General features: G+C 38.9%; 1 protein-coding gene across 1 annotated transcript in view; it reads right to left on the bottom strand.

The window, feature by feature from the left end:
* Positions 1-1,650: 1,650 nt before the first annotated feature.
* The window catches only part of LOC121134106 (E3 ubiquitin-protein ligase Mdm2-like), an 84,703-nt gene continuing 71,106 nt past the window's right edge, over positions 1,651-15,247 (bottom strand). Inside the window, 2 exon segments of the mRNA XM_040731733.1 lie at positions 1,651-2,282; positions 2,285-2,807. Of these exon segments, the coding sequence (XP_040587667.1) occupies positions 1,651-2,282; positions 2,285-2,807 (1,155 nt within the window).

The raw sequence follows: 15,247 nt of genomic DNA, 5'->3' as shown, positions 1-15,247 counted from the left end.
GAGATTCATAGTTCCTGACATACTTTCCACAGTGAATAGACAACAAACATCAAAATGGTATATGAATGCTGTGTAAAAATGTATTTACATAAGTCACTTTTCATTTTGTCCTATTAAAATAATGCTAGCTTCTGGGGTGCCCTGTCTCTGCACTTAACTTTATTTCGTGGTAGGTTGCCTCCATATATCTTAATAATGCCATGCATTTGTGTGGTTTGTGAAGAGAGATCCTGCTGATCATAACGACAGATATCGTCTTTTACCTTTTGGGAATTTAAAACACAACTTATAAATGGTTAAGTTTGTTTCTTCTGTGGTTGAGAAATCATGAATCTTTCTTAAGGATTTACAAAATGTGAGCCTGTGAAAAAAGTGATTACAGACAAGTGTGCAGAAACATTGGCTTCATGATATAAAACTGGATCTAATCTGGCTTAAGGAAAAGTTTGCAAATAGCTAACACTACCAAAACAAAGATGACAATGTCAGAAGTGACATCACTATTACCACATCTTTATATTCAGAAAAATGATGCCAGTGTATTCAAAACAGAATTTCACCAGTGACATTTCTCAATGGGTGCTGAGAGAACAAAACTTTTCATTTGATAGAAAACACTGGAATGCCTGTGATTAAAAAGACAAAGAGTACTTAGTGACTTTAGTTATTGACACGAGATACTTACTGTAAGTGTATCTAGTCAACATTCTCTAATAAAAGGTCATGTGTCTTATAAAGATATACTAGAATTATGAATAATACTAATCTGAACACTGGAAGAACCATTGATAGTAGCATTTATTTGCCTAGATAGCAAGATTAGTGTGATGTTTAAAGGCAACATCTAGTTACTTGACTAGCCTTTTATGCTCATCTTGTACATTATAAGTGGCTTTCAGGCTTTTCCTCCCACTGCTTTTTCAGCTTGGATGACAGTCTAACTGATAATCAAACTCTACTTCTTTCCTTTCATGTTTTTTTTGTAATAGAAATCAACACAAAGCAACTTAAATAACAGCTTAGGAAAATTAGTGAGGCCTTGTGATTGATTTTGTGGAAAATCTAACTCTTGTTTGGAGCATAAAGGAATGGGGTGGGGGAGATGTTTGTTTGAAATTAAACAAAAACCTCTCTTTATTTTCATTGTAGATAATGGCCAAAACCTTTCCCAAATACACAGACATGGTAGAAGTTTCACTCCTCAAATGGAATACCATTTCCATAAAAGACCAAGTCCAAGCTCCTCAAAGGGTCTTTGCCTATTGCAAATGTTTCCATTGGCTGCTTGCCTATTGCTCCTCTTGCTCATCTCCATTTGACCAGTTCCTCCATTTTCTTGCACTGCGTCATCTTCTGTTGCCACCATTGCACAGGTATTTGGGGTGGGGAGGTCAATAGAATGACTCCTTAATCTCTGTTTTCTTTTGTGTAACCTTGTCTGTTGTTTCTACCTTCCCCACAGCCTAAGATTTTTCATTTTTTTGTTATACAAATGATCTCCCATTTGAGATAGTTCACTTCCCAATATTTCAATTTTGCGACAGTGTGAAAAGTGTGCATATTTAGTGGAGACTGGATGTCGAAGGAGGAACTCTACACAGTCTTTCAACACTGGGGTTAGAATCAATACAGTTCCGGTCAGCCATGCATCTAAAGAAGAAGCAATCCAGTTTTGCCATGAACAATGCAACCATTTTTAGGCCGCCCTTGGCAAATCACACATGGTTCAATGGCATTAAGAGAGAAGCCAGATTCCACACTCTCCTCTTTGTCTCCTGTCTCTTCCTTCTCCCACTCTTTGACGTCTTCTTGGCTGCTATAAACAATGCTGCTGGAAGTTGAGGGCTGGGAATAGTCCTCACTCTCTTGTGACTGGGAGGTATATATTTCTTTATCATCATTCTCCTCAGTGCAGGACTCCTTAGAATCACTCGATGTAGATTTTTTCCCATCAGGAACATCTAAGCCTTCTGCCTCCAGCTTGGCCTCTTCAGAGGCATCCCCTCTATCTTTCTCCTTATCTTCTGGAAGCCAGTTCTCATGCAGAGTCCAACATCTATTGCAGTGAGGTGGAAGGGAAGGATTCATTTCATTGCAGGAGGTACATTTCCAATAGTCAGCTAAGGAGATTTCTGGATCTCCTTCAAAGGAATCTACATCACTTTCTCCTGATTGATACACTGTGACTCGATAGACCTCATCATCCTCATCTGAGAGCTCCTGCCCTCCTTCACTCAGGCTGTAATCTTCTGAGTCAAGAAACTCAACTTCAAATTCTACACTTGATCAGTAACTGAATCCTGATCCAACCAATCCCCTGAGTGTTCACTTACACCATCATCAAGATCCTGATTTGAGGGGGTATCTGTGGACTCGCTGCTGCTGCTTCTCTCACAGCATATCTCTCTTAACACACACAAAGCCAGGCTTTCATCAAAGGAAAGGGACCTGTGGAGCTTCCTCTGTCGATCACCAGGTAGCTCATCTGCATTTTCTTCTGTCTCACTAATTGTTCTCCTTCTAGATGAGGTAGATGGTCTAGAAACTGAATCTGAAGACGACTTCTCTTCTTGTGGCTCTTGCACAGGATCCTTCTGTTCACTGCCTCCTTCAGGCTGACATCTGCTCTCACTCACTGATGTGCCGGAGTCTGAAGACTCTTGCTGACTTACGACCACCAAGTTTCTGTAGATCATTATATGTATTTTCCTGTGGTCTTTCACAGAGAAGCTCGGCACTCCAAACAAATCTCCTAGAAGATCGTTTGAACAATACACAATGTGTTGCTGCTTCTCGGGGAGTGGGACCTGGGAAGAAGAGAGGGGGTGAAGAGGAAGAGAGTTGGTCATGGGGGAACAGGAAGTTGAGGGGGTGGGGGTAGAATAGGGGGAAGAGGGAATCATAGGATCGAATACAGATCAGGCACCAGAGTGACCTCGAGTGATCTAAAGGGATAACACCAATTGGCAAGCTAAGCAATAGTGGACAGACCACCTCGAATGCCCATTCCTGTTAATGAACTTGATGTCTATAACCATCCGGGAGCCTTCATCCTGTGACTGATGGAAGCAGAGGCAAACACACAATTAATCACTGAACTGAACCCAAGGAACCCAGTGACAGAGAGAGAGGAGTGATGAGCAAATTGGCAAAGAATGGGCTGGGAAAACCAGCAGAGACAGCTGATCTGAACAGGGGAGAGCTCTTGGACCCCAGACTGACAGTGGGGAGGCCAGTATGGGACTGATCTGGACCCCCCCCCCAAATGTGAGTGTCAGCGAGAAGGCCTGGGCAACCTATGGGGCCCTGAGCTGTGGATCAGTGTCTATCCCTGATATACAAACAGTCTTCGTGTGCCTATAGCACAAAGAGGGATGCTCTCTCAGCCTGGACTCTTAGGGGAGTGCCTGGACACTACCTAGAGTAAAATGACAGACTCTGATATCCCCTATGTGGAAGGATTTGGCAATAGGGTGGGAGGGTGGGGAGGAAGAGGAGTGCGGGAGGAGGGGAGGGAGAGGGAACTGGGATTGACATGTAAAACAAGCTATTTAAAATTTTAAAAAATGATAAAAAATAAAACATAAAAAATAAACATAATGGAAAAATTTAATGCTAGGTAAACATAGATGTCAATGACAGTGGCATCATTAGACCCACATGACAATGATTAAATAAAGACTATACACTAGGAGAATAAAAAAAAAAAGAAGAAGAAGCAATCCACATTTTGTCGTGTGCTTTGTGGCTTAGCATCTAGGTTGAGGAATGAGGCCCGCGACAGGGATTAGATATATCCTAACTCTAAGTCCAGAAACGTCTTCTCTTTCAATTATATTTCAACTGTTAGGATGCTCCTTGTAACGGTGAGAAACACCTAGGGATAGACACCATCACTTTCTCTTCCTTCTAATCACTCTTTCCTGCTAATCTTGGCCTTAGATCTGTTCTGAACAGACCCATGGCAGCAGGTAGCTGCACTGACTGGTGTCAGTTTGCTCTCCCAAACCTTCCATCCTACTTAACCCTTTAGCTCAATATTGGAAACCTTCTCATCCCCATCTCCTGCCATTATCACTGGGGATGTTGTTTAGGCAATGATCCTTTTGTGCCCCTGCATATTCCTTTGTTTAAAAAAATCTCTTTAATCACATGGATTATTGCTTGATTCTATTCTTTTTGTCCCTAATGTACAAATTTATGAAAGATATCTCTGTGCATATTCTCTATCCTCTTGCTGTTATTCATCCTCTACTTCAAATACTACTTGTAGACTCCCCTCTTCATGTTGCACAAGCTGCATATAAATCCTCACAGCTGTGGCCATTCTTCAAATATTATCTTTTCATTTCAATAGAATCCTCAGTCTTCTACCTAACATTCTTCCATGTCTACTTACCAATTCCCAGCCACATTTTAACATTCATGTATGGCATTTCCAATCTCACACTAGTCATTCAAAGAGTATGCAGGGGCGACTGCCTGGGGAGAAAGGGACGAACAAGAAGGGCATCCATAGATGGAGGACAGAAATGGGGAAGGGCAGGAATAAGAACTATATATATGAAAATGCCAGAACGAAATCCATTATCTCGAAGGATCACTTAAAATGTTAATAAAAATGGGGTCATTAGGAAGGCAGCATTGAGAAGAGATTTGGACAAAGGCACAAGAACATGAGAGAGTGAAAAAAACCTAGCCATTCAGCATCTGCTATTTACATGCGTATTTCATTTACCTTTAATTTTTTCATGCTACTCCCCCAATAACCCTCTCATCTAAAGCGCTACCATCCTGAATTAGTTTTTATCCCCTGCAGGTGTGAAGGCTCCCTTTGTTAACCAGGTGATGCTTTGACATACCTGAGAGATGAGAAGTAGCCAACTTAGGGAAGAAAATCGCATTTATATTGAGAAGCAATTTTAATGGCTTTGTTTCAGAAAATAACCTTGTATGTTAAGGGAGCTGATTTATAACTGGAGCATGGGCAGAAAGATGGAAAGGGCAGATGAGCTTGGAGAGATGGGCATCTCCCACTCCACGTTGGGGACTTTTCTTTAGACTTTAATATGAGGTTTACATGTTGTTTCTAAAATTGAATAAATCACATAGAAAATAATGTGAGCATAAAAATATGATGTTTACAGCCTTTGTAATATTGATATTTCCGACCAGATAACACTTTGTCGTAGGACCACTCTGTCAACTGTAGAGCGTTCAGCAACATAAATAGCTTCTGTAAAATGTCAGTAACACTTACTCATCCCAGCAACCATGAATCCGTTAAAAATATTTCTAATGATTGCGTTGTTTTTTCTTTGAGGTAAAAACAAAAATAGAAGCAACAAACAAACCAAACTACTGAGAAATGTATTGGACTATTTCAAGCAAGGGAATTTCTTCAATTATATTTATGTTACTAATTTTGCCTCTTTTTTGAAGAATGGATCATTAAAAGCAAGATTAGAATCAGATAGGATCAAGAGGTTGCACCTGTTCTATAACTGTGGCGTGATGGGTTAAACCACTGTGCTTGGTTGAGGGTTAGGGAGCTCAAACTGTGATTGAAGTTACTGAGAATTCACTAAGATATATGTAAGTTATTAATGAGTAATGTCAGGAAAATATTGCATGGAAGACATGAGCTCATCAGAGAGTTGATTAAGCTTAATAAGTCACTAAAAAGTAATGTCAGAAGTTGTGCTGTCATAGTTAGAGAGAATCAGTGAACAGGGAGCTTTTTTGAGTATGATTAAAACAGACACATAACCATACATAAAACGTAACTCAAAATGAGCCAAATAACTGCATATGAGAACTTCAAGAATAAACTTCTCAAATGTACTGCCCTATGACCTTGTTGATCAGTGGCCTTTTTGGTATTTCAATAAAAAATCAGAGACAAAGTAAAATAAAAACACATACATTTTAATGCTTGGAAAATTTGGTTAAGGTGATTCAAAGAACACTAAGAAATTACAAGATAGTATAATGGGTTGGAGAACCCAATAGAAAACTGTGCCTTATGATTAAGGTTTGCCCTATTTAAATGATTAGTGCTAAGAAATAAAATAAGCTAACCAATTAAAAGTGGGCATTGGATTTTAAAATATCTTTTCTCCAAAATGTTATAAAAGTTTCCAGTAAGTACATACAAGACAAAAGGGTCACCATCATTACTCACTAGAAAAATGCAAACAGGACCATTATGAGCTACTACTTCCTACCCTTTAAGGATGCAGCAATGAAATAGGCAAGCAATAACAAGCACTGATATGGATGTAGGAAGAATGGGTCCTGAAAATGAAGTGTGCTGATGTGATTGGGAATGGTACAGTGACTTTGAAAAATAGTATTGGATTTTCTGAAGAAATTAAAATTACATTTTCATGCAGAAATACAAAAATATTTACAACATCATCTGGTGTAATAGTCAGATAAAAAATCAGTCTACCTCAAGATCCAGCAGTTCCATTCTTGGGCATATACCCAAAGGATGCACATCCATACAACAAGGGCATATGTGCAACTATGGTCATAGCAGCATTGTAATAGCCAGAACCTGGAAGCAACATAGATGCTCCTCAACCAAAGAATGGATGGAGAAAATGTGATACATTTGCAAAATGGAGTATTACTCAGTGGAAAAAAAAAACAATGAAATCTTGAAATTCCCAGACAAATGGATGGAACTGGAAGAAACCGTCTTAATACAGGGAGCCATTATAGGTTTTTATTTTGATTGAAATAAAATTTTTATATATAGTATTTATAAAACCAGTATCATAAAATAAAATATTATGCATGTTTGTATCTAAATTTTTGGATACCATTGAAAGTCTAATAAAATCCATATATTCTGAGTTTGAATTTTAGATGATAACTGCAATCTTTTTTCCCCTCAATATATGTTTTTATTTAAATTAGAAACATGTATTCATGCTTCACATTTCAATCCCAGCTCCCTCTCCCACCTCTCCTCCCTTGTCTGCTCCCTCTCCCACCCTTCCTCCCTTGTCCTTCCACCAGCCTCCCCAGACCCCCACCCAATCCCCACATCACACCCTAGGGAGTGTGAGACCCTCCTTGGGGGGATCTCCAGAGTCTTTCATTTCATTCAGGGCAGGACCTAGGCCCTTCCCCATGTGTCCAGGCTGAGAGCATCCCTCCATGTGGAAAGGGCTCCCAAAGTTCATTCGTACGCCATGGTAAACACTAATCAGTGTTTACCATGGCCCCAGAGATTTTTGAGGCCTCCTCACTGATACTATATTCATGGAGTCTGGATCACTCCCTGTTGGCATCTCAGCCATCAGTCTGGAGTGCAAGAGTTCCCTCTTGTCCGGTCAGCTGTGTTTGTGGGTTTCACCAGCATGGTTTTGATGCCTTTGCTCATCACTCCTCCATTTCTGTCACTGGGTTCCAGGAGTTCAGTTCAGTGTTTAGCTGTGGGTATCTGTCCCTGCTTCCATCAGTCACTGAATGAAGGTTCTAGGATGGCATATAAGGTAGTCATCAACCTTATCATCAGAGAGGGGCTATTAATGTAGTCTCTCCATTATTGCTTAGTTTGCCAGTTGGTGTTATCCTGTATATCTCTGGAAATCTCATTAGTGTCAGCTCCCTCCTCAAACCTATAATGACTCCATTTATTGTTGTATCTCTCATCCTGCTCTCCTCTATTCTTACCTCGACTCAACCTTCCTGTTCCTCCATGCCTTCTTCTCCCCTCCTTTCCCTCCCCCCTCTTTTTACAGGCTCCCTCTCCTCTCTCTCGATGTTCCGAATCTGCTCAGGAGATCTTGCCTCATTCCACTTCTCTGGGGTATCATGTGTAACTCTTGAAAACCTCCCTGTTTCCCAGACTCACTGACCCTGGGATTGTAGGCTGACACTCTGCTGATCCATGTCTAAAATCCATATATGAGTGAGCACATACCATGTTTGTCTTTTTGTGACTGGGTTACCTCACTCAGGATGGTGTCTTCTAGTGCCTGCAAATTTCAAGTTTCCATTGTTTTTTCCTCTGAGTAGTACCACATTTTCTCTATCCAGTCTTCAGTTGTGGGGCTCAACATCCTTAGCCATTAGGGAAATGCAAATCAAAACAACTCTGAGATATCACCTTACTCCTGTCAGAATAGCTAAAATAAAAAAAAAACACCAATGACAGTTTATGCTGATGTAGAGAAAGGGGAATACTTGTCAGTTGCTGGTGGGAGTGCAAACTTGTACAGCCATTTTTGAAATCAGTATGGAGATTCCTCAGGAAAAAAGAGGGAGCCATTATAGGTTTAAAGCGAAATCTGGCACTAGGGAAACATTTAGAGATTCACAAAGATAACCCCAATTAAGAATCTAGGTAGTAGGGGAGAGATTGCCTTTATGTCCTTCCACTATAATGAGATTGATGACTACCTTAATTGCTATCATAGAGCCTTCATCCCGTAGCTGATAGAAACAGAAGCTGATACCCACAGCTAAACACTGAGACGCACTCCTGGAATCCATTTGTAGAGAGAGGAGGGATGAACAACGCAGTCAAGACCTTGCTGGAGAAAGCTACAGAAACATCTGTCGTGACCTAGTGAGAGCATAGGCACCCTAGTTGTAAAGCTGGGGAACCAGCACTGGACCGAACCAAGCCCTCTGAATGTGGGTGTCAGCTGGAAGGCCTGGGCAGTCTATGAGACCTCTAACAGTGGAACCAGTGTTCCTTCCTAGTGCACAAATGGACTTTGGGAGCCCGTTCCCTAAGGTAGGATATTATTTCAGCTCAGATACATGGAGGAGGGACCAGGCCCTCCCCTAAATGATATGACAGACTTTGATGATCTCTCATGGAAGCCATCACTATCAGTCGGGAGTGGGTGGGTGGTGGGTTGGAGCAGTTGGTGAGGGGTATGGGAGGATGGAAGGGAAGGGAATGGGGGGATTGATATGTAAAATAAGATTGTTTACAAATAAAAATGTTTTTAAAAAAGTTTATCCAAACCATCTAATTTTATTCAGACATGAAATAGAAAAACATGCTGATTCACTCTAAATGAATAGATGGACCTAAAATTCCGGCTAGATGAAAATACTGCTATATCTCAAAGGCCACATATTCCAATTATATGAAATGTGGAGATTACATAAACCCATAGAGTCAGTAAATTAGTAGATACCAAAAGGTAGGGTGGACAGCAGAGGGAAAATGTTGCTAATGCATAGTGCATTTGTTTTAGGAAGTAATAAGAGTGTTCTGCAATTAGACTTGTACAGTTTTGTAAATATAATTCTTTGTGCTGTATACACTTCACATGGGTTTTGCAATATGTGAATAGACATCAATAAAGTAGAGGTATAAGTAAAATATACATATGCACACAAAGCTCTGGTAAGTCTGTATTTGCTTAATGCCTTTTTCATCTCCTGGTTAAAGAAAGACTTATTTGACAATAAGTAGAGCCTAGAACATTACGTCTATTACAAAGATAAATTGAAACATAGTGACTGCATATGTGGTCACAGTGAAGTTCTAATTATATATTCTGACATATTTATTATACAGTCATAGATGGAGAAGATTCTGATTTACCTTTCTCAGAAATGCACTGTGGGAGAAAGGACAGTGTCCTCTCTCAAGATAAACTAAAGAGAAGTCTAGAGGAATTGACTGAAAGTTACTAATTTTCATATGTATGGTGGTGGTCTTACTATAACTCAGTCCTTTCTCATGGATGTGAGTTAAGGAAAATTGAGTTCTTTGTACACAAGGAAAACATATTCATGAAGATAATGAATTTTGTGGCCCTGAAACTTTTCAAGAAGAGAGAAATGGTCCATAGCTTACTATGCATCTGCAGATATCATTGGAATCTTTCCACATCAGCCAATGGCAGCCAGAATTTGTCTCTCGGGAGTCTTCTTAATCCAGCAACATAGGGACACAGGTTTCACCAAAGGAGTTTAATGGAAACAGTAATCTCCTTTTGAAATGCATGGGTTATAGTATTCAAAATTAAAACTTCATCATGGATAGCTAATATACATTTAAGTACTCTTTCCACAGAGTTTACAGCTTCTCTAAAATTTCCTGTCTTCATTATGGACACTTTTTATTATTTTGGTTTGATTTTTGTTTTTTTTTTGTAATGAGAATAACTGCACTGTATAAGTCTATTGGTTTGGATATTGTAATCAAATTAAAAGTCATGATGCCTGAAATTTTTGCCAGAATATTTATCCATGCACTTATACATCCAACATACCAATTTATTAGTATAAAAAAGAACAAATAAAATTGTTACAGATATGCTCAACCTTTTTATGGAATTTTACTGAATGGACTGTTTTATTATGGTGAGTTAAATAATCCAAAAGCTACCACACACTGAGAAACTTAATGGTTTGTGAAAGGAAGGTATCAAGGGACCTAAAATGAAAACATAGATATAAAAGCAGACACTCAGCTTACATAAGAAAATTATTCAATTCATTGAACATGGATTACGGTTTTATTATCTGGATCAATACCAGTGCAGTTAATGGGACATTTCAAATTATAAAAATGAAAATAGGATAATTGCTCTACTAGACAGAAGCCATACATTAAACATTTTGAACCTCATATGATTGGATCATACTGAAACTTAGAGAAATGTGATCTCACATTTTCCTGGTATTTAAAAATGGTTGTGTTTTTCTTGGCTTTTCAATAGAATTCATTCACAATTTAATCAAAATGTCAAGTACTGCCAAAGCCAAAAGGAAGGTGATCTAGTAAACATATACTTTACCTTTAGTACATATTAGAAAAAATTATTTACAATTAGATGAATGCATTTAATAGTAGAGGGTCATTCTATATATTCATTTACTTAAGAACCAGTAATAGTGCAAACTATTATATTTATCTTACACAGAACGTTCAAAGAATCTACAAAGGGGAACATAATTGTGTTCATCAGCTAGTATATTTCTCTCAGTTTATAGTTGGAAAAATTAAATATGTTAACATGAAAATGTACCTGTTAAATAAATTCATAAAATATGTTATAATATAAACTATACTATAGTATAAACTAGAAGTTGGAGCCCAAATAATAATGTAGGTCACCCATTCTAGCTTCAGAATTCTTTACAGGAGACAAAATGGCCTCAAAAACTTTGTAGATTTGACTGTATCAGCCAACAAATATCTATTTCTTATAGGTTAGTCTAATGCTCATGTATGTACATAGTTGAAAGTTCAAATCTTCAAAATGCCCTTTGTTATATTGAAATATAAGTAATGACATTCAAAACACAGAATTTCTCCAAAGAATATAAGAGATAGTTTTCCCTGACAGTTTGATAGCTTTAGGAAACCATGAAGGCACCATGCTCCATTGTGGAAAGGGTCTATAAGGACTTTTAAGAATTATAGTCTTAAAGGACAGTCATGCATCAATGCACCCTCAAACACATTAGTGGAGGCAAACTATAGCTGAGCAAAGATGTCTCTTACATAGGTTTCTGACGTTCAGCAGTTTCTTCTTAGAGTTGGTGAAAGTTAGCTGCCTGCTCAATTGTACAACCCATCCCAAATTTTAAGCTAACAGTCACAGCATTTTAGCTCATGTCAGAATTGGATATTAAATGGCTACTAAAAGAAAGTAAAGACATCTCCAAGTAACTTTTGCTCTTAGCTTGCAACTTTTCCTATCTTTGCACTATAATGTTTTCAGACAGTCCACCATTCCTAGAATCCCCCATACTGATGTGGCTTTCTCAGAGAACTTCAGTTCATATATACACATACACGTGTACATGTATATGCACATCCACAAATAAATATATTCATATCACATATGTGGTATGTGATAAACAACAAGAAATAGGAACTGGCCAGGCAGTTTGAGAAACAGAGATTTTTATTTTTATCTTTGCCTAGAAGACAGAAATTGGTTCTGCCCTGGCCAGAAGCCAGAAATACCAGAAGTCTTTGTGTGCTGTTATTCTGGTTTGGTTTCTTATTATTTTTCTTCTTCTTTTATGTAACTTCCTAGAAGCCATATGTGAGTGTATGACCTAGCCCCAACTGGGATGGAGAGGCACATGAATGCCTCATGATTGTGTCAAGCTGATTAGCAAGCTCATCTTTAATGCCTCAACCCAAAAAGATCCTCTTAGGCAGCCCAGTTCTTGAGACCCACTATTGCTAACTGAGTTCTGCTTGCTTCCTCTGTCTTGTGTTCTCATCTAAGAACCTATAATGAACTCCTTTCTAAATTCTTGCCTTCCCTGTTGTCCACGAGCTTCATTCTTTGAGTGTTCAAACCAAGGAATCCAGAAGCCACTGGCCTGGTGTGGTTTTGGAAACTGTCTTATTTAGGGTTTCTGTTGCTGTGAAGAGACACCATGACCATGGAAACTCTTGTAAAGAAAACATTTAATTGTGGGTAGCTTACAGTTCAGAGGTTTATTCTATTCTCTTCCTACAGGCAGACATGGTGCCGGATAAGGAGCTGTACATTCTACATCTTGATCCACAGGTAACAGGAAGTGAACTATGTGTCACACTGGGCATAATTTGAGCATAAGAGACCTCACAGTGCACTCTCACAGTTATACACTTCCTCCAACAAGACCACACCAACTCCAGCAAGGCCATACCTCCTAATTTTGCTACTCCCTAATGGGACCATTTGCTTTCAGACCACTGCAGCAAACACTGAACATTCTAAAACTGTAGTCATCACCTCTAGATCCAGTTACTGCACTACTTAGGTAAGAAAGCTTCTTTATCACTTGCATGTAACATGTCAATAGCAAAGCTTATTACTTTTAAGTGGAAGCAAGATGGAACAACAGGAAAATCTTGGAGACTTAAAGAAGGGAGATGAATCCCTCACTCAGGATTTGGTAAGAAGTGCCTCCCCAGAAATGAGTCAAGGATTGCAGCACAATAATCAGATCTTAAGGACTTTCATCCTTTCCTGCTGTAAACCTCCAGTTATCTAGGGCTTTCCCCAGGAACCCTATTTACAGGGAAAGGGTTTATACTAAACCTTTTGTACAAACCCAAGGTTTCCGGGTTTTACCTTCTTAGACTCTAACTTCCTCTAGGGCATTTCTATGGCAACACTGTATTCTCTTATCAAAGGAGAGAGAAAAGAGAAATAAATTGCCAGCAAATCTTTTAGATGTAACCTGAGATCCATGAAACAGTGTGCATAGCTAATGGAATGCTGAGACAGTTAACAACAACTGTCCCTTGGGAAGTCCATATCTATGTTTAGATATCTTTCTGCAATTCGCCCTTGAGGACACATCTCTGGAGCTTCTTATGTCTTCCTTACTCAGCTCCCTTTTCCCTCCTGACACCTGTACTTAAACCCATATTAAAACAAATTTAGTAAAATGACCAACTCTGCTTCATCATGCTAGCTAGGCCAGAAGTTATATTCTGTATCGAAGCTTCAGATTCTATTTTGGCCTGACGCAAGGTTCCTAATATGTTGGGAGAACCAATTCAGTTGGTGAAAATAGCAGTATGGCTATTTTCTAGCATTTATTCATTTATTTTTGTGAATGCTATCTTATCAGCCTATTTTGAGTTTTGGTGAATAAATATGTACATTCATTTCTGGAAAATACATACCGTAGTTTCTTCTTTGTATAGGATGCATGTATTCTACAATCAGTTTTCAAAGAGGTTTTTTAAAATTAACATACATTAGTATCAACAGCATGTGGGAAATTGACTGTTCCATCTTCTCACAACAAAGGATGCTTTTGTAAATGAATGTGCACTAGACTATAATTACATATTTGAAATCAGTTTTCTTCTGAGAGTTATGCTGCTTTATAGTATCCAAAATGAATGACTTTCCAAAGATCAGTAAGACAAAGGAATGAAGAAAATTGTAAGAAAAACATTAAGTCAAAGCAGATTTCCAGGTAATCAAATGCTACCCGTTTTTTTATTTTATTTTATTTTTCTGAGATTGATTCCATTTAACTAACTTCTCAAATTGAAAGTCATTATGCCAATCGTTAGCTTCTGGGGATGATTGATTTTATGTCACTAGCAATGATGTTATTCTCCTATTTATGTTAAATAGCAGGAAACAGTATGGTCAGGAAATTGTTCTCTGATTTTGAGATATAATATGCTCGTTTACACAATCATTATTGTCATGATATTGTCTTGAAATTTTTTTGCAATTCTGACTTATGCACACAGAAAGAAATAGGAGTTGTTAAAGGAGGAACAAATACATAATAGAAGCAAAAAACAGGACTTTGTGAGAGAAAAAAACAGAAAAGATAACTTACCTACTTAACAAACATGATGAAATATAATCAATATTGTCTAAACCTCTGCACCCTAGAGAGAAGGTTTTTTTAAACATTTTTTTAATTTTTATTTATTTTATTATATTTTCCAGTTTAAATTTAAATAAGAAACAAGGTTGCTTCACAAGTCAGTTCCAGGTCCCTCTCCCTTTCCCTCCCCTCCTCCCGTGCCCTCCCCCCAACACCCCCCCCCGTTATCCCCTCATTCCCCCAGGGAGGGTGAGGCCCTCCATGGGGGTGTCCGTAGTCTGTCATTTCATATAGGGCAGGGCCTAGACCCTTCCCCAAGAGTTCAGGGTGAGAGTGCACCTCACATTGTTCTATGGGAGTCCAAAGTCCGTGTGTATACTTGGGATGGGTACTGATCTGCTGTCCAAGGCTCAATAGATTACCTAGGCCTACTCACTGACACCCAGATTCAGGGGGTCTTGATCAGTCCCATGCTGGATTCCCAGGCTGATGCCTGGGATTCAAGGGTTAACCTTTGTCTGGTCAGCTGTTTCTGGGGGGTTAAACCAGCCCAGTCTTAATCCCTTTGATCATCAGTCCTCCCTCTCTGTTACTGGCTTTCTTGAGTTCAGCTCAGTACTTAACCAAGGGAGTCTGCCTCTTCTTCGATAAGCCACTAAATGAAGTTTCTGTTTCCCAGACTCTCTGGCCATAGGATTGTAGGCTGGCACTCCCCAGATCTATGTCTAAAATCCATATATGAGAGAGTACATGCCATGTTTCTCTTTTTGTGACTGGGTTACCTCACTCAGGATGGTTTCTTCTAGTGTCATCCATTTGCCTGCGAATCTCATGATTCCATTGTTTTTTTCTGCTGAATAGTACTCCATTGTGTAAATGTACCACATTTTCTCTATCCACTCTTCGGTTGAGGGACATCTAGGTTGCTTCCAAGTTCTGGCTATTACAA

Source organism: Mesocricetus auratus, unplaced genomic scaffold (assembly GCF_017639785.1).
Source record: "Mesocricetus auratus isolate SY011 unplaced genomic scaffold, BCM_Maur_2.0 Super-Scaffold_100026, whole genome shotgun sequence".
Taxonomy (NCBI): domain Eukaryota; kingdom Metazoa; phylum Chordata; class Mammalia; order Rodentia; family Cricetidae; genus Mesocricetus; species Mesocricetus auratus.
Note: the sequence above shows the minus strand (reverse complement) of the source record. Positions and strands in the feature narration are given on the sequence as shown.